General features: G+C 47.2%; 1 protein-coding gene across 1 annotated transcript in view; it reads right to left on the bottom strand.

Annotated features, from left to right (window-relative positions):
• The window catches only part of LOC125944774 (uncharacterized), a 43,756-nt gene that overhangs the window by 5,642 nt on the left and 13,519 nt on the right, over positions 1-24,595 (bottom strand). Inside the window, exons 2-4 of the mRNA XM_049666032.1 lie at positions 8,927-9,081; positions 1,496-1,590; positions 219-302 (exon numbers count right to left, since the gene is read on the bottom strand). Of these exons, the coding sequence (XP_049521989.1) occupies positions 219-302; positions 1,496-1,590; positions 8,927-9,081 (334 nt within the window). The remainder of the gene's footprint in view (positions 1-218; positions 303-1,495; positions 1,591-8,926; positions 9,082-24,595) is intronic.

Below are 24,595 nucleotides of genomic sequence, written 5' to 3'. Positions count from 1 at the left end.
ATATTCATTGGCCAATAACGGGGGCTGAGAAGAAACTGTCCGCATTGGTAGGGTAGGTATCAACACTAGAATTACTGCCACTTCAGTGAAATAATCTCAATTTGTAATCAAATGTTTAAAACTTGAAGAAAACAGAAGAGCTCATCCAGAGACAATGGTTGCCTTCAATGGCACCAGCCACCTATCTAAAGAAGCACTCTATTGTAACTTTGGAGTACCTGCATCAATATTGAGGTGACGGAACACCTTGCAACTGTTGCAGTTGATGTAAATGGATCTCATATAAACGTCAATTTCGGGATCTGGAAAAAACAAAAACAAATCAGGATTTCAGGAATGCAATTCAGAATTTAATGGCAACGCACTGGAGACACTCATTTTGCTTCTTCATGTATTGTCGCTATTTAGCATCACACTACTATGCAGGGTGTTTCACTTTAGCTGCACCAAAATTTTAAAAATTGCCTGTGGCAGATAGCACAATTATAATCCTTGATCTAAACTACTCGATGAGGCAGTCATTACTTCCACGAGAAATCAAAACGCATAATCGAATAATTAACATAATTACGCTAATTAACTTTTTCGTTCTTTATTTTACGGCACATCTTTCAATCTACGAATTATAGCCGCTGAGTTCGCAAGGCGTATCCCCTTGAAACGAATTCTCAGGACTGAACCAGTTTCGAGATATTAAATTTCAAAGTGTCCGACGAAATGCATGGCCGTTCCAGTGAACTTTTTGAGGAAAACGCTTTTATATGCATTGAAGCATTGAGATGGAATTAGCATCTACGTCAATTTTGCTCGAAGGCAAATTATGCGTTTTGGATCTTGCCTTTACTGGGACTTGAGCAAGGTGAGCAATTATACACTTTGATTACAAGATAAGAACGCACCTAATAATAGAGTACCTAAAGGTCATTTCGGACACGTACACAAGAAACAATTGTTGGAAAACTTATATAATACGACGGCTCGGTTCTAGAATTACATGCCCTACACATCAGAATTATTATTCTCCAAATGAGCTTTGAAATCAAGTCAGTCGTCCCCGCTCGAGCAGAATAAAAGGTATGAATATAGGAGGGAAATTTGTGCGATAAAGTAATCAATTGTATTATAAAATGAAAATTCACAAACTAATGTAGAATAATATCTGTAGAATCATCAAGGCGCTGTGTCTATTCCTCCTCCCAGAGCCCCCAATGAATTTTGTTGACACATTTTTTATGGTGTAGACATATTATTTCATTCACTGCCATAGTCAGTGAATGAAATAGGTTCTCGAACTGTATTGTTAGGCCTCTATGTGTTAGACGCATTTCAACTCATTAGTGGCGCGGAGTTCCCGGACAGTGTATAATGTCACAGTAACCACAACTTTTATTGATGAATAGCTGAAGTCCTTGTCATGTGATACTTATATTAAAACACTAGCTGAACCGAATCATGCAATGCAGGTGTTTCTTTTTTCATAAGTCATCAAACTTACGTTCGCCGGGTTGCTTTCCGGGCTCGGCACTCTCGACGTGAACTAAGTCTTTCGACGTGTACCCAGGTGATGACAGAATAGTATTTTTGAGATACCTAAGGCGATAATAACGATTTCAACATTTTACTCAGGCATGAAATGTGGCAAAAATCTGCGAATCTGAGGAAATCAATAAACCCATGGCACGGCAATCACCATCCACTTGCTTGTTGTGCTTAAAACACCAATGTTTGTTACGAAAACATCGCGAAATAGAATGCGCAGCTTGGCATGGAAATAAGTTTCCTTAGCTACACACGGTCACATTGTCCACCCTAAGTGACTGTCTTTCTCTGGTATACATGATAACTACAATGCCATGTAGTTATCATGTACGGAAGGGGTCTACCTAAAAGGTAGCAACGCCTTCCCCAGAAATGCTCATGTAAGTACAAACATGTCGACAGGGGCAAAAAAAAAACAAAAAAACAAAACAAGACATGGCAAAATTAATCTCACGATGAATTGCGACGTTACTGCAATCAGCATTAGAGCAATATATCGAGACACTATACTGCAACCGCCGAAACACACCATGTATGCAGCCAGGCAGAGTTACTGTACATGCTAAAGCATATGCAGTAACTCTACAGCCACGGTGCTTTCTCGCGCTTGCCATCTATCGACCTCGCAGCGAAGTACCCGCGTGGTGCTCATGTGGCTGCAAATTCAGACAAGCTTGTCCGAATATTTATGACGCGGGTTCAACTCTGCCCACCACCGCCTAAACTTCAGTCACTGAAGAGCGGCGCATACGTAGTGTAACCATAGAGAAACATACCTACGTAAGGAGCGGACACTCGAGCCGTTTCGCGGCCGAGGGTTTGACCACCCGCCAGACGGCGTACCGATGTCCGCTTCCACTTCGCCTCAAAGGTAGACAGCTTATCATATATCCACCGAGTGACGTCCACGCGTCCCGTTTCCGTAGAGACGTTGATGCGGCGCCGGTCGTGTGACACTGGTTACGCCCACGCCACCGAGCCTTTCAACGCGTCGCCTCGCTTTTGCGTTTTAAGTTGTTTCTTTTTGTCTGCGGATATAATATTGCTGTTTCTTGCGTTAAGAACATTCTTAGCAAGACCTTTGTTATCTGGGTGAGCTTATTTTGCACGTGTAGCATAGAATATGAGCTGTGGCGTCCGTTTACCGTGCAGCCGCCCGTTTGTTCTTGCACCCGTGTTTTGCGGAAGAGCGTGTGAATTACTTCCAGTGCGTAATTTTCCAAAGTCACTCGCAACACGGTCGGTTCAAAGCTCAAAAATTATCTGTGGCCTCACCTGCATCATCACACAAACGTTTCATTCGGCGCGGCTCGAGCATTGCAATGCGCATTTGGGATCGTTTTGTGAAGGCTCTCACTCTATATGCACGGTGCATGCGTCAGGGCCGGTACGCAAGTGAAAGTTTTACTTGACGCTTTGCTTGTCATGGCTAAAATATTCTTGTTGTGGCCTGTGTCTTTGTTCTGCGTGTTTGTGTTTATCAAGCGTGTGATCCAGTATTTTAACTGTGCAATTCCCAATGCAAACAAGAAAAAATGACTTTTTCTTTTTTTTGGACCACTGCTTCCTATTGTGTGCAACTGAGAAACGTGGCTCAAGAACAGCAAAAAAGTGCAATCAAAACAGCACTGATAGCATTATTTATCCAATCTGCATGAGCTAATTCAGCCTTTCTTAGGTTCTTCGAGAGATTATTGGCGGTTTTTCCACTAAAAAGGTTGTTATCCGCGATTTATTACGTCTGTATGTACAGCATGCTTAACGATGAAATATGAAAGCTATTCCGCTACACTATAGACTACGTGTAGTCCAACAGCCAAAGGTAAACCACAATCGAAAGCATTGCTATCGAAACCCAAAATCAAAATGGAGCTAAGCCACGCGTTCAAAATCTCGGAAGACAAAATTAGCAGTCTGACCAGCCGCTCGAGGCGTTGGCGGCAGTGCAGTAGTAAAGCCCCTAGTATATCTCGGCCGCAGAGCCTTACGGGGGTGTCCACTCTTTACCTATATGTTTCTCTAGGATGTGACATTTCCAGTGACCCAAGTTGATGTCAAAGAGGTTGATTGAAGACCGGCACATGCCACTTGCTACACGCCCAGTGACTCGAGTTGGTCCAACGGTTTGTTTTGAACCCACTTGAACCCACGCCAACACAGCAGCCCCATGCTTTACCCATTGGGCAATGGACTACCCAGTGACCCAAGTTGGCGAAAGAACGATAGATGGCTGTGGGAAAGTGTGTGAAGTGTTATAAGAATGCTAGTCGCATTGAAGTTTACTTCAACCGCAGGTTGAACACTCGCTTTGCTGTGTCCATCCTATCAAGTAGGCCGACATCGTCAAGTCGTCAGGCCATCTTGTTGTCGCAGCTTCACCGTCACCATAAGTGGAAGAAAAAAAAAAGGGAACAGATTCACATGAAAATTTCCAGCGAAGCTGTTCCTATAGACCGGTGCAGTAAGAAATTCAGTTTACCTATTTAAATCACATACTTTCAAGTGTTTCCCGTATATGACTGGTCCGTATGAAACCTTGCCTGCACATATCGTTCTCTAGCACGTGCTGAGGAACCTTTACTAAAACTAAAGTAAAATGTGCCGATGCACATTTTACTTCGCCAGAACAATGCATCCTCTCTCCCCTCTTTTTTGGCTCAATACGTCAATTGTTTTTAGAGTTCCCCGAGGGCAGAGGATAAACTCTGCGTTTTTAGCAAAGCACACTTACAACACTTCGGATCGCTTGCAGATGCTAGCTACTGCAAAGGCCGAAATTAAATTCATGACTTTGATCTTCTCCTCCACATCATCCATAGCCTGCCCTAATTTTGAACAAATATAAGCAAGGTGCCTCGCTTAGTTCACAAGGACACCAGGGAAACTTACTACGAACCTCGCATAAGACAGAATAGAAGAACTACAACGAGCTTTCAGTAATTACTTGCAACGCCTGTAATTAGGCTGGAAATGTTATGGTTCCACCACACAATGCATTCCACGTGACCCTCATGTCCATGAAATGTAAACTTCGTATTTTGTATATGGATTTGCAAACATTGGTAAGCATAGGTGATAACAGCTCTATCATACTTTGTAACACTTGATTAAGAAATGTTTTTCAAAGGTTGCATTTGATCCACACGCATTTAACTTCGCTTAATGATTCGCAATATCCGCCTTACCATTTTCACTGAATTTGACCTCGGTGGCGCTTGCGGTTTTTCCAGGGCAACATGCTGAATTCTGTGCTGCTCTATAATCACTCATAAAGGTCCGCAGCACTTGCATACACGATTTACTGCTAAGGCAGCAATAATGTATTTGATCAAAACCGACTAAAGTTCCCGCACATGTTTCCCATAGTGCTCTGCCCATATTTGCTGAGTTCGTTTGTGGTGGCGTTTGTAGTTATGGGTGGGTTGCGTGCTAAATTTTGGGCAACTGGTGTACACACAACACTCCGGAGCGCTTGCATACATAACCAATTGCAAAGACCATAAACAGCCCACAAACGGAACTTTCCTTGCACATTATCCATGACGAGCCCCTTGTTTTCGCCTAATATAAACAAGACCTCATGCTTAGTTTACAGAGCACACAGGATAAACCGACTGCGAACCTCGTATGGTGCATGAAAATAGTGAAAAAAAAACGAGGGTTCAGTAATTACTTGCAGCGCTTATAGCTGAGCCAAGAACGCAGAGCTTTGCTACAGTATGCTCTTAACATGACTCCCATTTTCACGAAACATGAACTTGGTGTAACGCTGTGTTATGTCGGGACATTAGTAAATACAGCTGAAAACGGCCGCATAACACTTATACCCATGATTTTAGAGGCATTTCGTTCACTATCCTTTTTTTTTTTCACCACGCGGCGTATCGACCCTAACAAATTCGAAATTCGCTCCATGACGTATATTATACCGTACACTATAGCAAATAGAATAGTAATAATAAGAACAACAACACCAACAACAACACCAATAATAATAATAATAATAAAAATTACACCATCTTCCCGATGGGAACCATGGGCTGATGCGGAGCATCGCGGTCGTTATAACGGCGTTCACGCGTCGCGTGCAGCATCAGGAGCAGCCTCTCGTTGTTGACGTTTACACGCGGCTTCCCGTTCTCGAACTTCGGGTTCCGCCGCTCGCTTGGTACGTTTACGTTGAGCTTCACGGTCCCGAACCTCAGGTTCTGCTGCTCGACGTTCACGAACCAACGCGGCTTCCCGTTCTCGAAGCTCAGGATCCGCTGCTCGAGAGAGAGAGAGAAATGAACTTTATTAAAGCACCGGCGGAGGTAGCAGTGTGCCACGCAGGGCCCTCTTGCTACCCGACTATATATGTGCAGTCATCAAGTTGCGTCTCGACGCTTACGCCGGGGGACCCAACGTTCTCCACGAGGCTGTCGCCCCTGGGTCCCGTCGGGTGCGTCCCTGCGCGTTTGGCGAGCGAGAGCTGTCTCGATCCGCTGGACCGCCTGTAGTTGTTGCTCCGCTGCTCGACGTTGACATTTCGAAGCGGCTTCGCGTTCTCGAAGTGTGGAATCCGCTGCTCGACGCTGACGTTTCGAAGCGGCTTCGCGTTGGCGAACTGAATCTGGATCCGCTGCGCGTCGCCGACGTTTACGTTCTGCGTCGCGAGCTCTTCTCTGCGCAGCCTTGTCTTCAGAGGTGCTCGCGGTTCTGTTAATGAACTGGCTGCTGCTGTTTGAAGATGCGCCAGACAGTTCGTTGACAGATTCGTTGGCGTCCATTCAGCGCATCGGACGGCGCAGCGGGACTAAACTGAAGCAGCAACTGAGGCAGCGGCGCATGCACCGGGGTTATATAAGCAGCTGGCGCGGAGAGGAGGAGGAGAGAGAGAGAGGCGCGCATGCGCGCGCTATCGCACAGGTGGCGGATGAAGACACGGAGGGAGAAGCGCGTTATCGAACAGATCGCGTGGAGAGAGGGAGAGAGGCGTTATCGCACAGCTGGCGTGGAGAGAATGAGGAGAGGTGCGGACGGACGCCGACGCCAACGACGCCGCGGGACAGGCCACCGCTATAAGATGCTCCGCATCTAATAATAATAATAATAATAATAATAATAATAATAATAATAATAATAATAATAATAATAATAATAATAATAATAATAATAATAATAATAATAATAATAAACAGCCTGAGAATGTCGCTTCAACTCGATTCATGAAAACAAGTGCGCTTAGGTATCAACGTTAACTAGAAAACGGCCAGCTACCTACTCGAGTGTTAACGAATCGACCATTTTAACGCGAGAGCGTTAAGGGCCCCGTGTCGCAGAAGATCCGGTGTTGGTGTCGGCGTTCGGCGGCGTCCGTCAGAAAAACTTATATTTAGGTGTGTTTATATGCTACGCCTTGCTATATGAAATTTGCTCATACCATGTCTCACATTCTTGACAAAGTTATTCCTAGGAATTTTGAGAACGACAGCCCCCAAACAAATGTCATAAAACGAAACATCGACCGCGCATACCTTTTATGTTAAATCTTCTCAGACTGAAATATTAAAAGTGCGAAGCAATACCCCAAACCTGAAAATGATGCAATATTTTCTGGCGCGGCTGTGCACTACCTCCGGGTTCAGACAACGCAATAGGGCTGCGTTTCTACAACAAAGCTCGCCTTCGTGCATAGCATTCGCCGCCAGCGTTTCCAGGTAAACATCACGGTTACATAAGCTGCAGTTGCCTCTGAAGCGTGAGAATGCAGTCAGGGATCTTTGGATGTTATCTCGTTCCATTCCTAAAGGCGAAACTTAAGCGTCCTCCTAGTTTTTGCTAGACATCCGGCCAGACAGCCTGTCAGTATTCCGGTTGAGATGTCTGGCCGAGATAACTGCTCTCGCGAAGCTTCCGTTGAATATGTTTTGTTCAGTTCTTTTCTTTTTTATTTGGGGCACCGCTGTGGCCGCTGGCTTGCGTATACACCAGCGCTCTGTTTCATGAGTTTCCTTAAACCTGCGTGATGTATTGTTTATGTTCGAGTTAGAATATGATAGTATTTATTTGTAGGATATGTTTGGAAAGTTGTTTGGAAATATATTACTAAATGCATGCTTCTTGAATTATACTGGGTGTTTCAGCGAACACAAAAATTTTTTAAAGGTTGCCTGTGAAAGATAGGACAATTCTATTTCATGAGCTGGCCTACTTGAAGAGGTGGACATTACTTGCACAAAAAATCGAAATGCACAATCGACTAAATAACACACAATTACTAATTGAGTTTTTAACTACTTACCTTATGGCCCATATTGCAATTCACAAATTCTAGCCGCGGAGTTCGCAAGGCGGATCCACTTGCAAATAATTCTCAGGATGACACCACTTTCGAGATATTAATTCCCGAACTCTGCGGAGAAATGCATTGGCGTTCCAGTTACGTTTGTGCTGCAGTGCATAAAACAACTTTCTGTTAAGAAATTAACTGGAACGGCGATGCATTTCTCACTCCGTCACAGATGTTTCTCCTTCTTTGAAGTGGTTGTACCGCATTTTTATGTGCTTTATGCCCACAGCGTCATCTCCAAACGCTAATAGGATCTTCTCAATTGTTTGTTCTTGGCTACCACCAAGCTTCGCACAAAGCGTTACGCATTGTACTTGTTAAATTCGCCATTATTGCCAACCGTAGTATCGCTGCCGAGACCAGACGACAGCACTCATGCCAACTGCTTATGCAAAACAGCTGATGCAAGTGAATGTCACGCCCACATTTAGGTTAAATATACATTATGGAGCCTGCTTCCGCGACCCAGAATGTCACCAACTCGCCCAAGTTTCCCTTTAGTATAGGATAGTTTTTCTTGAGCATCCGCAAAGACTAAGCACCAAGTCATATTGCACGAAAAAAATACTACGTCAATCTACGTTTTTTTAGAAACTCGTTTGAGTGGCTCCTCATACCCATCAATCCTTACACTGAAGCATCCGAAGAAACAGCAGTTAAGTGCGTGTTTCTTGGACCTCTCTGAAAAGAGCTCCTCGTATGTGGAAGCTCATCTCGCCACAAAACTAAGCAGAATAAGAAGGTTGCGTTGGCGAAAAGCTCGAAGAGGAAGACGATTGTCGCAAATGTACAGCGCGGCGTTTCAACTACATCTCTCGGGATTTAGAAGTGGCAATAGCATAACAACGAGGAGGAACAATTTACCTTGATTCTTTAAAGCTCCGCTAGCGATTTTTTTTGTCGTGCTTCACAATTATGACGAAAGTGCTCTCTCTTTCTTCCTTTTCTTTACGCAGTGCTCCGATTTCCCCGAGAAACAAAATAAACGTGCCTCTATAGGCTGCCAGACATTGAGCAGTTATTCAGTTACTGTCAGGAACGTTTACCTTAACTCACCGTGTCGTTTCGCCCTGTTCCTTTGTCCATATGACTGAGTTTTCCGGGTCACTCACTGCTACAGTTGTATAGGCGCAATAAGTGCTGTCACCGAACACCGGGTCATCTTCGTAGTTTCTGTACACTACATACCATGGTTCGCTCCAGTTTAGGCACTGCAAAAAGAGAATACAAGATGCTTAATAACCTAGAGGTGCGTGTTCGCTTGGACAATGAAATCTCGTATGTGCATTACCTACGACTAAGAAGATATCAACACTGACAATGTGACATACAGTTTCTTGCTTCAAACAATGTTCACCGTTATGCAAGGTGTCGAATACGTTGACTGAGAAAGGGAGTAAGTTACGTACGCCCCTCAGCAATTATTTTGTGCTGAAGGAAGTAAAGGCGGTTTGTTTCTTGATCCAGCTCCCACGACCATGACGAGTAATATATTCACGGAGAAATCATTTGCACCACCCGAACAAACATTGTTCGAAACATGTCCTTAATGGGAGGTGCCTCTCAGAAAGTGTTTTTCTTAATAAGGCTATTGTTATAGCTATTTTTTGTTCTGTTTGCTGCTTCAATCACCGCCCTGTATTGATATGCACCTTTCATATTTCTTATACACGTGCGAAAGCAACATATTTTTCTTCCGTAATTCCGGCTATGGTTCAGCTGTCGAATAATTTTCGCCTTTTTTCGTAAATCTTGCAGGGTGCGGATAAAAGCCAATAACTTGCAAGCAATATTTGTGTATCGCAAATTTTTGATAATTTAGAGCGTTTCTTTTGTACATATCGCTGATGCAAAATTTTTTCATAGTTATGTAGCAGGTGTACTGTAAACACATATGGAGCAATCAGTGTTCTTTGAGAAATCTGGATGCTAATTTCAGTCCAATAACCTCAAATGCAAATACTCTCTGGAGTACTTAAAAAGAAACCAAACACGATAATTCTGTGATATATTCTGCCAGGTCGATGAGAAGACAAATGAACAATGGGTTTCTGCACTTTGATAAATTTGCAGTGGCGGCTCCTATTCGCCCAAATTCGCAAGCACGAACGAATTGTGATTTCGCTCGTCGAGTTGTTGCATTTATTCTTCTTGGCCAGTAATTGTAAACACCGCAGATAATGTTAAAAAATAAATGTAATGACAATTTTTAATTATTGATATATTGTGCGAGAATTCATTCTTTTTTAGATCCATGGTCACATCTTCCATCAACATCCTAAATGAGCACCCTAAATTATCGACCCGAATTGCTGGAGCCATCTCTTGCTCACAAGTGTCATGACCAAATAAAAAAAATTATTGAATTGTGCTTAACAGTTGCAATATACTACAGGAATCTACAAGAGCCGTGTCCTATCGACCAACTTGGAGTTATGTGAGGAACAATAATTACATTACTTAGGAAATATTGAACATACACGAAAATGATTCCGTGGTATTGTGCTGCCACCTGTCAACAATCAGGACTACGTAATATCATAAACGCGCGCGCTCCCGCCTGTCAAGAGCGGTTGAAATAAAGATGAATCGCTGCGGAAAATCAGCTAATAATGCCAACACCTAAGACGACGTCACTTCAGAGCTGTTGCAATATTATGAACGTCTCGAAATACATGAGCCTGTGAAACCGTCACCTTATGCGCGTATCTTCTCGGTGGCATTATATGAGTGGGCCACAGAATATATCCGGTTTTCTTCTTCTTCTTCTTCTTTCTGGGGTTTTACGTGCCAAAACCAGTTCTGATTATGAGGTACACCATAGTGGAGGGCTCCGGATTAATTTTGACCACCTGGGGTTCTTTAACGGGCACTACAACGCAAGCACACGCCGCTACCTCGTGCTCAGCCGCGCAACGCCTGAGCTGACTGAGCCACCCCGGTGGGTTGTCCGGTTTTTTTCAGGGCCTTTTAATTGGTGTGTAAGGGGGTTTATTTACAAGCAGGGGCTACGTAACAACAGCCTTGGCCCAAGAGCGTCGGTCACTGTCTCGCGCTCTCCGGGCGGCTGGGCTTCGTCATCCTCTCTCAATGGCTGCGGACTCTCTTCCCCACTACATTGGCCCCGGCGACGAAGAGGAGCCATCCTGGCGACTCAAGGTGAGGCAAGCACCAGAGGGTCGTAGTAGGGCTTTAAGCGGCCCACGTGGACTGTTTCACGACCACGGCAGCGTCTGTCGGTGGGAGGTGTCACAGGCTCGACGACGTAGTTCACCGGTGATGTGCATTCAACGATCCGGTAGGGACCGTGATACTTCGCTGCAAACTTGCGGGAGAGACCGGGGGTGGGGCACGGAATTGAAAGCCACACGAACGAGCCAACAGGGAAGGTAGGGGTAGGTTCAGCCGGGTCAAGGCGCTCTTTTTGAAGACCTTGGGTCACGGATGTAAATGAGCGTGCGAGTTGGCGGCACTCTTCGGCACACTGAGCAAGGTCTGAGACTGGGCGGTATTCGGATGCATCCGGGCGGTACGGAAGTATAGTATCCAGTGTGGAAGATGGCTCACGTCCGTATAGTAAAAAGAAAGGCGAAAATCCAGTTGTGGCTTGCGTGGCTGTGTTGTATGCATATGTCACAAAAAGAAGCACCAAGTCCCAATTAGAATGGTCGGAGGCTATGTACATGGAAGCATATCACTGAGCGTTCGGTTAAAGCGCTCCGTCAAGCCATTAGTCTGCGGATGATAACTTGTAGTGGTGCGATGAATGATATTGCACTCACTGAGAAGCTCTTGGATGACTTGAGAAGATGTGTTGTATGCATATGTCACAAAAGAAGCACCAAGTCCCAATTAGAATGGTCGGAGGCTATGTACATGGAAGCATATCACTGAGCGTTCGGTTAAAGCGCTCCGTCAAGCCATTAGTCTGCGGATGATAACTTGTAGTGGTGCGATGAATGATATTGCACTCACTGAGAAGCTCTTGGATGACTTGAGAAAGAAAGACACGCCCTCGGTCACTAAGCAGCTCGCGTGGCGCACCTTGGCGAAGAACGAAGCGGCGCAAGAAGAACAAGGCCACATCACGAGCTGAAGCTGTTGCAAGAGCGGCGGTTTCGGCATATCGAGTAAGATGGTCGACGGCCACAATAATCCACCGATTGCCCGCAGGGGTGGAAGGAAGGGGCCCGTACAGGTCTAGGCCGATTCTACCAAACGGCCGAGCGGGACACGGCGAAGGTTGTAATGGGCCAGGCGTGTGACAAGTTGTTTTCCGGCGTTGACACTCAATGCAGGAACAAATGTACTTGCGGACGTATGTGTACATTCCACGCCAGTAGAATCGCTGGCGAAGTCTATCATACGTTTTCAAAACGCCAGCATGCGCGTTATGTGGGTCTGCGTGAAAGTGCGTGCACAGATCGGAGCGCAAATGGCGAGGTATAACAAGAAGCCACTTTCGACCATCGGGCTGGTAGTTGCGGCGGTACAACATGTCGTCCCGGAGCGAATAATGAGGTACTTGGCAACGAAGGGCAGGAGATAGCTGTGGGGCTGGTGTCGTCGAAGGCATAGAGAGAACGTCGATCAGCGAGGCGATCCAGGGATCCTTGCGCTGTTCTGAAGCCATGTCAGTGATAGTGATGTTAGCGCAGGAAGTTGCGGAAAGGGAAACAGGCGCGACGTCAGAAGGCAGGGGCGAGCGGGAAAGTGCGTCGGCGTCGGCGTGCTTGCGTCCTGAGCGGTAAATCACGCGAATATCGAATTCTTGTAAACGAAGGGCCCAGCGTCCAAGTCGACCCGACGGATCCTTCAGTGAAGCCAGCCAACAGAGTGAATGATGATCGGTGACGACATCAAACGAATTGCCATACAAGTAAGGGCGACATTTCTGCAACGCCCAAACAATTGCCAAACATTCTTTCTCGGTAACCGAGTACTTGCGCTCTGCCTTGGTAAGGGCACGACTCGCATAGGCAACAACGTACTCAGAGAAGCCCGGCTTACGTTGGGCAAGGACAGCGCCAAGGCCGATCCCACTAGCATCCGTGTGTACCTCGGTCGGAGCGGTAGGGTCGAAGTGACGTAGGATGGGCGGTGGTTTCTTCAGCCATCGCTGGCGCTGGAGGCAGGGTACGGCTACGTAGTTCCAGGTTGGGAGACTAGGAGATACCCAGCACCTCCACCAAACTGTAAGGGGGTTTATTTACAAGCAGGGGCTACGTACCAACAGCTTTGGCCCAAGAGCGTCGGTCACTGTCTCGCGCGCTCCGGGCGGCTGGGCTTCGTCATCCTCTCTCAATGGCTGCGGACTCTCTTCCCCACTACAGGTGCTACAAAGTTCGTGCCAGCCATATTAGTGGGGCTGGTGGTCTCCGAGCCGCTTGTGTGCGGACACAAAAACGGCACATACGAGGGGCAAGCCGCGCTAATCACCGAGTTGAAAACTAGATGGGCGACCACCTCTCACATATGAGGCACAAATAAAAAAATTCCTCATGATTACTGGGACAGGCTGTAAGAGCATAATTCAGTTTTTAGGTTGAGTCAAAGCGGCAGGTCCAACTTGAGATATTGGAAGCAGTACGCCTCCGGCTATTCCACTGCACTGTTACCGAATGTATAAATTTGCTTAAATACATAACGGAATCGACTGAAATTACCAACAAAAAGGACACGTCAGCGCGCGAAAATACTAACGCATTTAACAAAAACCAGGAAATAAGAACACAAATGCGACTTATTGTGCCTGATAATTTGATGACGTGTCCGTACTAATAAATAAGTATTTCACTGCAATGAAAGCTCTCCTTTCAAGGCCACTAATCACCCACGCGCCATGGAATGTGCCTTGTGATAACGCCAGTGGTTGCGCGGTGCCCTAAGGTTCAGCGTCGTTGCCCGCTTCAGCATGAACTCGGTCATCGTGAAGATTAATTATTGCTGGATGTGAAAAAAAGGGCACAGGCCTGCGCGGCACACGCATCACAGTCACAGCGTAAGCTGGAGAAGAGGCTTCATAGGAGCTCCATTTTCGGCAGCATGCACTAAAATGTCTTCGCGGCGAAATCTCTTTCCGTGGTTTTCGCGAGAATTAACTGAACTGTCCGCCCAGCGTCAACGGTGAGCTGCGGCTTGTGCTGTTCCCTGCACAGCGGTCTGCTGAGCCCGATGTTGCCTGGTTGCAGCCGCGTGCGTGGCTTTTACTATTCGCTTCTTCAGCAGGCCTTCGTACCTTGCGAGGAGACACCATAATACCAAAGAGTAAACACAGGTATCGGGACTACGCGGCGCACACGCCACGTACGACAATGCTGTTTCTGCTGCTGCTGATGATGATATTGACTTACTGGCATCTCCCTTTTCAAGGGAGATCATCAGCCGGTTTGATTTAATGAGGTATTCTATCATCATCACCATCATCATCATCAGCCTATATTTTATGTCCACTGCAGGACGAAGGCCTCTCCCTGCGATCTCCAATTAACCCTGTCTTGCGCTAGCGTATTTCAGCTTGCGCTTGCAAATTTCCTAACTACATAACCCCACCTAGTATTCTGCCGTCCATTCTCTTGGTATACATTCTTTAACTCTACTGGTCCACCGGTTGTGCATCCTACGCATTACATAGCCTGCCCAGCTCCATTTTACCCCCTTAATGTCAACTAGAATATCGGCTATCTCCGTTTGCTTTCTGATTCACATCGCTATCTTCCTGTCTCTTACGGTTAAGCCTAACATTTTTCGTTCCATCGTTGTTTGTGCTGCTGCACCTGCTGCTGCTGCTGATGATGATCCTTTATCATGGCTCGCACCCACTGAGGGGGATAGCCCAAGAATCGGGCGGCAGTAGGTAGCTAAAAAGATTCTGTTGGCGCGGTCCTTAATCTTCTTTTTCTTCCTCAAAACTTCGCTATCTACCTTCCTGCTACCTATGCAGCTGCTACACGGCGTGCCACCTGATACAGTAATATGCAACTGCAATGCAAGATGTGCACGTATTGACGCTACGTGGCGCGCATTTCACATCGGGTCACTCGTTAGGACGCGTGTATAGGGCATGTTTTCGCGGGAGCTTGCAAGCGCTGGCGCGGCGCAGTGGTAGAGTAGCCGACTCCCACGCAGAGTTCCCGTGTTCGATCCCTGCGGGAACTGGGTATTTTTTCCCCCTCATTCCTGGCGATAGCTGCGACGGACACCGACGGCGGCGGACGCCATCGCCAACCGAAACTGCTATTGGAATGAGCGCATAAGAGCTTACGCAGTAAAAGAAAAAAAATAACCTGCAGAAGTGTCTAGGAACTGAATGCGTGTGGACACACTGCGCGGTTGTCGGCAAAGGCATACTGGCAGGAGTCATCCCGCTTACCGCAGTAAGGTTCCACGCTGCGCAAGGTACCAGCGTGTAGTCAATGCTCACCGGCTTCTTGGGAAAATCTCTCGCACCAGCAACATGCATATCACCATCCGGCACTGCCTTCCGAGCCTGCCCCATCCATGGCTGGACACCCCCCCCCCCCCCCAAAAAAAAAAAAAAAAAAAAAAAAAGCTTCCCCATTCTCTTGAACTCTCGTGAGTTGTTAACCTCACCGTACATAAATTTTGGGATAAGATTAGCGGCAGAAGTTAATTCCATTCGTAATTTTTCTAACATTTGCGGATTTTGTGATATCGTAAACTTACTGTATAATTGGCGCTCGGGCATGCTTCTAGAGAAGGATTGCAAGCGTCACCACTTTCTGTTGATATGCGCCTCAAACTATGCTGGCTACGTCGTAAGTGCATGCTACTGGCGCTTTGGCAGTCAGCGTTACTTGATTGAATATTTGACTGACACTCGATCATTCAACAGTTTGTCGCGTGGTATTTGGGCATAATTTCTTGCATCTTAATAAAAAAAAAGGGGGCTCCTTCCCGACTGTGAATTGTAGGGCGTAGTCTGTGTAAACGAAATGAATAAAATACATAATGGTCAGGAAACACGGACGAAGTACTTGTTAACGGCGGAGCTGTTTAAGCCGAACGTCAGGCCGTGAAGCGTATACAAAAAAACCTCGCTGAACGATGACGTCACCACGCGTCGCCTAGCAACCACTTCGCAGAGCGGCTTGTGCTTCGCCTCCTCTGCGTGCCGTGCACATTTTGCCTTGGAATGGGAAGTTAAGGAGAGGGAAGGATAGCATGCGCGCGGCGCGCGCTATGCTCGGGAGAGAGAAAGAGAAAATGGGAGCGAGAGAGAGAGAAAAAATGTTGCAGTGGCTTAGCTCGGCTATGCCAGGATATACGTAGCGTTAGCAAAGGTTCAGCTGATTATTCTTAGCTTTCCTGGTTGTCTAGATTGTCAAGGATTAGCTTGATTGTCATGCTTACTGCTGCTCCAATGACACACACAAACGCCAGTCAGAAGCGCAGCGGCTCCAGCGTATTGTCAGACGGCGACTGCACAGCGAGCGTGCGCCGGCGCCAGTGCTTCTACCACGGCTACGACGTCACTCCTCTGGAATGCGCAGACCGGCGGCGGTGAGTCGCGCGCGGCGGCGGCGGAGTGCGCGAGAGGTGCCGGCTCCGGTGCGCAAGCCGTGTGACATCACTGATCCTTGCGCATGCGCAGCACGGCTCTTGATGTGCCGCGCGAAACGGGCAAAAATTGTAGCAGCACCAACGCGGCAACGCGCAGAGCTACTGCCGACGCCGTCCGCGTTTCCCCGTTTCCCCGGGTTCGCGCCGAACGCGTGCGGTGTCCGTGACTGCAGCAGGCGCCTCTGGCGGTCGCTCGGCAAGTTTCGACCAGTCACGCCCCGGCAAGTGTGGAGGTGCAGCTTGGCTGTGACGCCACCGGGGAGATGAAGCTCGGAACCGCCACGACGGCTGCAGAACTGTCGTTGACTCTGGCGAGTACATGTGGCCTTGACAGGGGAAGACCAAAGAAGAGCCGGCCACCCAAAGAAGAAGCCGCTCATATTGAAAAGCGTCTCGCGGCCAAGCGAGAACCTGCGCGTCGGCGGCGCGCCGATTCGGAATACCGTGCCTAGCAGCCCTTAGCATTTTCTAGAAAAACTTAGCCAAGCCTAGTAAAATCTGGAAGAAGCTAGCTAGGTCGATCACCAGCTCCACTGTTTACTCCAACCTTGCACCACTAGTACAAGCTGCCCATTTTTTATATACCCGTTGGCTTCCATATGATTTTATAATATAAAGGGTGATCAGATTTAAGTTTTACGGAATTTTTTAGAGATCGCCTGTTGCGGGTGACGTTATTCTATTTCTTGATCTAATTATTCAGGGATGCGGACATACTTGCACGAGAAATGCAAGCACATATATACTAATTAAAATTCCGTAATGAACATCCTAATTACTTTACTTTGCGACGCATATGGAAATTTACGAATTGTAGCCAGTGACTTTGTAAGGTGCACCCACTTGGAACGATTTTCCTGAATGACACCAATTTGGAGATATGCGCCATCAAACTCGCCGGAAATATTCACTGTTCCGAAACTTTTTTTAACTTGTTATAAGGCACATATTTCGGTGGCGTCCATGTACACGGAAATCATCATCAGCATTGGACTATAGTGTCATCGTCTTCTTCCGCAGCTGGCTCGTTAGGCGCCCGTTAGTTTGCGCTCTTGCTCGTGCCACTGCTCCAGCGTTCGACGTCATCGTCTTCTTCCACAGATGGCTGCGTTGCTGCTCATCATTCAAGCGTACAATTTCACTTCTCTTCTGTCGTCCTAATGGGGAGGCCGCGTTTACGGGTGTATGAACCATTGCTTAAGCGGGTATGAGCCATTCATTGTCTTACGTAACGGACAGATTTAATTTTGAAGCAATCTAATTTCAAAGAATCAGAACCGGTAATGGCGGGCGAATACTGCTAACCACGCCGCCGAGCAAACTCGAGACATCGAATTCAAGCGACAATGGCGGACGGCGGGCATGCCGTCAGTGACGTCGTTCTCTCCGTCGCTGCCATCGCAGCCGTCTCAGCGTGCTTAATTTAGGTGCCTCCAGGAGAAGCGTCGCTTATCCCCATTTTCCGGTAGGGGAAGAGTTGGTTAGTCTATTTTTTGTTTTCTTCTCTTTTCTTTTTTTTTTACAAAACGCAATTTACTTCATTGAAACACACAAGTAACTGGAACGCCCACGTATTTCGTGCCATTCTTTGGGAAATACTATCTCGAAAGTGATGTCTTGAAAATTCCTTTCAAGTGGATGCTACCGTCTTCTGAACTCACCGACTACAGTTCGTAAATTGGATTATGTACCGTAAATGAAGAAGGTTATTAGGGGATGTGTGGATTTTAGTTAATTAATTGAATATGTGTATCGACTGAATTCCCGTGCTAATATTGTTCACCTCTTCGAATAATCCAGCTGATGGACAAGAATTGTATTAGTTAGCCGGAAATGATTTTTAAAAAAAATTCGGTAAAGCTTGAAAATTACCACCGCGTATATACAAGGCACATTAAGACGTGCGTCTGGCCATAGATAGTAAATCCTCGCAGGTGCCACAAGTGCCAGAGGTTCAGCCACAGCAGCTCAGTGACCGGTGGCCTGGTTATAGTATGGTGGACATAAGTACGGAGCTGACATTAGCACCTCGAATGTGCATTGCTAGAAATGCGATAGCACCCAGCTTACTGGCGCGCTCGCCATCCTTGTAAAAGAGACAATAAATGAACGCCGTAGAAGTCAAGCAGGACGTCTTGTTCAATAAAGCGAAAACGCTGTTCTCGTTTTTGTGAAGCACTGCTTTTACGCCGATGTGGCTGACGAAGGTTGAGGGAGAGGAGGTAGCGTCACAACGGCTCGTAGCACTGCGCGAGCCACGTACTGGCAGCGGCTTCATCGGCATCACAAGCGGTGGAAGCTATAGCTCTGTTCCGTCTTTGTTTATTAAGAAGCACCGGCGAGTCTCATAACCTACGGCCTTGAAGTCTCCTGCCCATGGAGTGAAGCCTGTAAAAACTGTGAAAAGTGCTCTGGCAAGGGCGCCCAACACCTCGGAAGAAGTGATGAATGGATCTGGAAGTCCCTCGATGTCACTGGCGCTGGGAAAGGGGCGTAGCTTACTAAAAGTCGTGAAGATAAAAATCAGAGGTATATTTAAAAGCTCAGTTGCACCAGCTCTACCAGGTGATCTATTTTAGTCGTAACTACTTGAACGATAGAGATTTATTTCATTCGGGGTTTCTTTGTTCATAATCCCTCCTTCTAATGCGGTGGACATCGTGCATCGTCTATATTTGCCATCGCAGTCGTTTCGCTTATTGCCCGAAATTGTTGAATTTACTTTTTAATTACTGACTTGAACACCCACGCTGTGATGTCAGTATTACAGGAGGGCAGTGCGGGAGCCAAGAGATATTTACGCAGTTTTAAACGTGCTATCACACGTTAAATTACTCGCCCCCCCCCCCCCCCCCAAAAAAAAAAAAAACGTCACTTTTTCGACTTCGCTTTGGAAAGTAGACATACGAAGAATGCCCGAAACAACCCGCCAACTTTTTCGTTTAAATTTCAATGTTAACGCGTTCACACATGGTGTGCGCCTTCTTTCATCATATAACGCGAAGCTGGTCTGTCGGAGACGGACCGTCGCTTGCGGTATTAGCGCGTGTCGGCGGATTGGATGCGTCAGCAGGTCATTGTCGCATGCTGTTGTGCGTCACAACAGCGTCGAGAATGACGTGGCCACAGCTTCCGGTGCTGCTTTGCTCGTGGTGTTAGAAGTGAAATGAAAACGGAAATTCTTTGTCGACGAATATCGAAATAACGGATGGCTTTAGAAAAAACAGTGTGACTTGTTCTAGCATCCAAGGATGCCCCGCTGAAATAATGCCAGTGATACGCGGACCTTCCAACCCATAATTGAACGCTCGTTGTGGAATGTTAACTATAATTAGCGAGGAAACTGTAACTGTTACTTATCCACCCCGTGTCCGTCGCGCTGAAAGGAAAGTATTGGAGATATCATCATCATCGCATCGGTGAAACCTTATTTAAGAAAATATGTATGTTCATTAAAATGGTTAGGTTCATTGGTACAGAGAGCGTGCTTCCATCCATTTTTATGATTTCACAGCTAGTGAAATGCACTATAGTACATTTGCACGCTATGCTACATAGTGAAAGTTTTCATGAATTGAGATTCAGTGCACGCATTTCGTCAGTGATTTGAATGCGATGCGAAGGGATCCAAAATCTTGTAACTTTACTAAAAGGGTTCCATGATTTACACAGTCAAAAACTTTCGAAAAGTCCATGATAACACAAGCGCTTAATTTGTTTTGTTTGAAATATCTAATGCTACTTTTACAGCGAAGCTGTTAGCGTATCTAGAAGCACTGGAAAACATTACATGTGCGTTTTCGCGGTGTCCTAAAAAATTCACCGGTTACTGTGCTTATATTTAAAGTGAATAAGGCGGGCTGTTCAAAATAGCGTGCCCGCTTCATTCGAAGTGTGTGGAGGTAATTATGGGCTAAATGGCATTTCTTTCGAAGTGTGTGGAGGTAATTATGGGCTAAATGACATTTGCTAGGCGTCGTTTTGTGCCAGCTTAAAGGCGGTACCACGAAACACTTGCAAAGATTTGCCGCTGCTGTTAAAGAACCAAAGGTGGCAGCGAATTGATATTTGGACAGAAGAAGGTATATTTGCATTACAGCAAGTGTGAAGTGTGCCGGATAATTACACTTAGACAGCATGTTATTTATATAAGCGTTCCAGATATTTACTAGGCTATTTTACGAACCATGTAGGAAGTTTGCCCGTTGTCCTGAAAGAATGACACGTGAAACAAAGTGGCAATTTGAAGTGAATGAAGGATATCTGATGAGTGATGTGGGGACAAAGTTTCAAGCGCGTCTCCTAATTACCGGTTTTGTAAGAAATTCCTTAAGCAAGTGCTCGGGAGAGTTATAAGGCCGTTAGCCTGAATGTCTCCCACTGTCCCGAGAGAACTGTATGTGACAGCGAATTCAAATTCCTGGGAAATATTAGCCGTGTTAGGGGTGGTGTACGGGGAACGTTGAACGTTGCTGGCGGTTTTATCAGGTTCGTAAATAATTTTATCAGATTTGTAAATAATTACTGAACCCTCGTTTGCTCCAATTTTTTCAGACATTATACAAGATTCGTAATACATTTTCCCAGTTACGTCTGTCAGTAAAACAAGAAACTTTGGTTATATTTGGTTATGCACGTTATGAGTGACGTTTAGGCTAAGTTCATAGGTGAAATTTAATATGTTGGCAAAGTTCAGAAAAAAAAGGAGCTATATACGGGTGTTCGGCCCAGAAAGTTTGAAATGTGTAAGTTATTTATGCGCTTTGAAAACAGTCATTAAATGCTGATTTTCTCCCATTTTTGTGCGTTATAAGAGGCACGTAGTTCGTTTCGGTCTTCTTATAGTGAACTGAACAAGCTATCTTTTTTTTTCTATTTGGTATAGGGGACAGGTCGCGTATGGAGTTTGAAATGTATGAACCTGGGGGAATCAAGGTGTGTCGATGTACGTGGGCCAAATTCGCTATGAAAGCGCGTGTGAGTCTGCGTCATAGTGAAGCACCGCGGGGTGGAACTGTGTGACTGAGTGCAAGTGTGAATCGCACGGGAGACAAGTTGTTTGAATGCGTTAGTAGTTATAAGGACACTCCAGCTGTGCTCGCGACATCAGCGTCATGTCCCGTAGATAAATTATATGCGTGACACGCAAACATATATATCTATATACGTATGTGCATATGGTCAGAGCCACCTGCTTAGGGAGGTCAAAAAGAAAAGGAAAAAAAAAAAGAAATCGATAGCGCTCACACTGCGCATTCAGAATACCCTCCTTCCATTTCTCGCCCTCACTTACGGCATCCTGTTGATCCTAGCGCAATCCCCCGGCGAACAGTTGAAGCAACGGAAGGCTAGGCAAAATGTACTGACACGTTCGAGGCCTATTTAGCGAGGGCAAGCATGCGAGAAGGCCGGTGCTTTGATGCATGCTCTCGTCCCGAGCACCACCTGTTGCAGTTTTCGCGATCTGCTGTGTTCCAAAGGTAAAGGGAGCAGCAGCAGCAATAAAGTTGGCTTGCGAAGGCTAGCTAGGTGACGTTACGCTCTTTCCTAGTTTGTTGACACATCATGTGAGTTTAGCTAGTCAGGGAATGTTTGCTGGAACTTATACTGCTTGCAAAACTACCGTATTTTTGCGCGTATAACCCGCACCAAAAATTCAAAAACGTTAACAGTAGAGTTGGGGTGAGGGTTATACGCGAATTTTACTTTGAGATGTGGCTTCACGGCAGCGCGGCGCGCGCTGCCGTGTAGCCACACCTCGAGGCAAGGTTCTCCGCCATTTAGTTTCGTTATCTCCCAGGAAATCCCACCCTCTCCCCACAACTGCGTGCTGAAGCTCCCTTCTCCTTTTCTTCACGGTCGTCCATTCTCCTCCTCTTTACGGGTCGCTATTATTGCGATAGCAATTATATGGACACTTTAACCGGATTTCTGCCGTCGGCGTCGCCGTCGCCGTCGTCGTCGCCGTGAGGTTCCCTATAGATAAAATCTTCGCCGCGCGCCGTATGCCCGAGCGGAAGCGTGCGGGGACGCGCGCTATCACGGAGAGCGAACGCACTCATCTCCCACGCGCAAGCAAGGAAGCAGGAAGCCAGCGCCGGAGGCAGCGGGGGGGGGGGGGGGGGGGGGGGCGCACTTTTACTCTGCCAACAACCGCGCTCGTCGCTCGCTCGCCCGCACAGTCTCTTATCTCCACAAGGCTCTGACCTTTATGCGCCGTGCATTCGCCGCTCAGTTTCCGTTGAAGCGATAGACCGCACGCACCTTCGCCCGCTGCGGCGTATGCTTGCTGCCAGCGTTTTGACAGTCGTTGTCTGCAGTCATTCAGTGTGATCTATTCGTGTTTGTTTGTGCGCGCTCACACCACGCTTGTTCATTCAGTTAGTAATAGTCGGGCCACATTTTCCAACGCACGCTACACATGCAATGCTGCCCGGATCGGCAGTGCAGCGCTACAGGTGTGTCCCTTCACACGCGCTGCCCACGGGAAGCGCTTCTCATCAACACCACCGTTTCACACGCGCCTTCTCGTGGTCATCGAGTCTCTCTTCATGTCGGTCTACTTACGCCGCAGCACACCTGCTTACTTAATCAGCTCATGTTTACTACAATTCATATTGCTATCAAAGCCGCTCACCTTACTTCGTATGACATTGCTGTGTTGCTATCGCATTCATTGCTTCGCCCTTAGGGCGAAACTGTGACATTATTTTTTCGAATAGTGCACGCGGCGCCGGCGAACTCATACGTCACCCGTTCCCGCGGCGCTCCCTCGGTCCACACGAAACGCTTCGCGATACGGCGGATAGAAAAATCGCCGTCGCCCTTCTCCGGCCGCGCTGTCATCCTGTGTCTCGTGAATGCTAGCTGCGCCTGCTAAACGACCCGATTCACGTCAGATGTCACGTGACTGATTTGTCCGCGATCACATCCGTTGTATGGGAATCCAGCTTTATCCAGCATCGCTGAAGAGGGTGGAACAGAGCCGCTGGCCGAAGATACTACTTGGAAAAGTCGTGCATCCGTGGATGGACTGTTTTAACAGCGAAGCTGTTTAAGCCAGCCGTAAAAAGTGCGCGTTTCACGAATAGCTAGCCGCGCCGTAGCCATGGCAATCAGCGACGCCGCAGCTGCTAGAACACCTGGCATAATCTCGTGATGTCATCCCAAGCCGCGCATGCAGGAGTAGCGACAACCATGCAGCTGCTACCGCTAAGCCACGCCCAGTGCCGGAGACACCTCGCGCAACCGAGTTCCGCCGCGCCGCAGCTTGTGTAGTAAACAGGCTGTGGAAGAAACAGCGGCTGAAGCTCGTCTACGCTGGTCTTAGTCGTTGTACGAACCTCGTGAAGTTGTACTTGACGCACATCGACAACGAGTTCAAGTTTCATCACGGGCTGGCGAATGCAGACGCTGGAAGTTTGAACTGACTGCAGAGTTTGCTAGGCTCGACAAGTACTGACTTGACACCGTCACTGCGACTTGCAAGAAGGCTGTGGCCGCGCAAAGCTCGAGACACAGCGAAGCTGGCTGATCGATTGCGTCTCCCGGTAGTAGCTAGGTTGAACTTGGCTATGTCGAGGTTGTATCTAGGTTGAACTTGGTAGCAGCTATAGGTTCGGCGATGGCTCTCTCTCGCTCTCGCGCGCACTCTCTCTCGCTCTCAATTTTTATTTCACTCTCCCCAGCCCCCCCCCCCCCGCCCCCTCCCTCATCAACGTTCTTAGCAGTCTAAGAACGTCCCCCCCCCCACCAACGTTCTTAGGAGTCTAAGAACGTTGCCCCCCACGGCCTTTCGCGCCACGGAATACGTCGCGTTTGCTCTCCGCCGTGCGTTCGCTCCCCGTGAAAGTGCGCGTCCCTCGCGTGCTTTCACGCGCACATATAGGGAGCCTACATGCACAGAGCTTGCATGTAGGCGCCCTACGCACATAAAGCAGACAGCGCGCGGCGCCGATTTTATCGCCCTTGGATTCTATACGGAACCTCACGGCGACGGCTACGGCGACGACGATGGCAGAAATCCGCTTAGAGTGTCCATATAATTGCTATCGCAATAAAAAAGTTCGTCTGGCCTTTCACTCCGTAAAGATGGTTCACCTGCGAAGCTAAAACGCGCGGCCCCGGTGTTTATCACTGGGA

This window comes from Dermacentor silvarum, chromosome 4 (assembly GCF_013339745.2).
Source record: "Dermacentor silvarum isolate Dsil-2018 chromosome 4, BIME_Dsil_1.4, whole genome shotgun sequence".
NCBI classification, from domain to species: Eukaryota; Metazoa; Arthropoda; class Arachnida; order Ixodida; family Ixodidae; genus Dermacentor; species Dermacentor silvarum.
The sequence above is the reverse complement of the archived record's forward strand: the minus strand, read 5'-3'. Positions and strand labels throughout refer to the sequence as shown.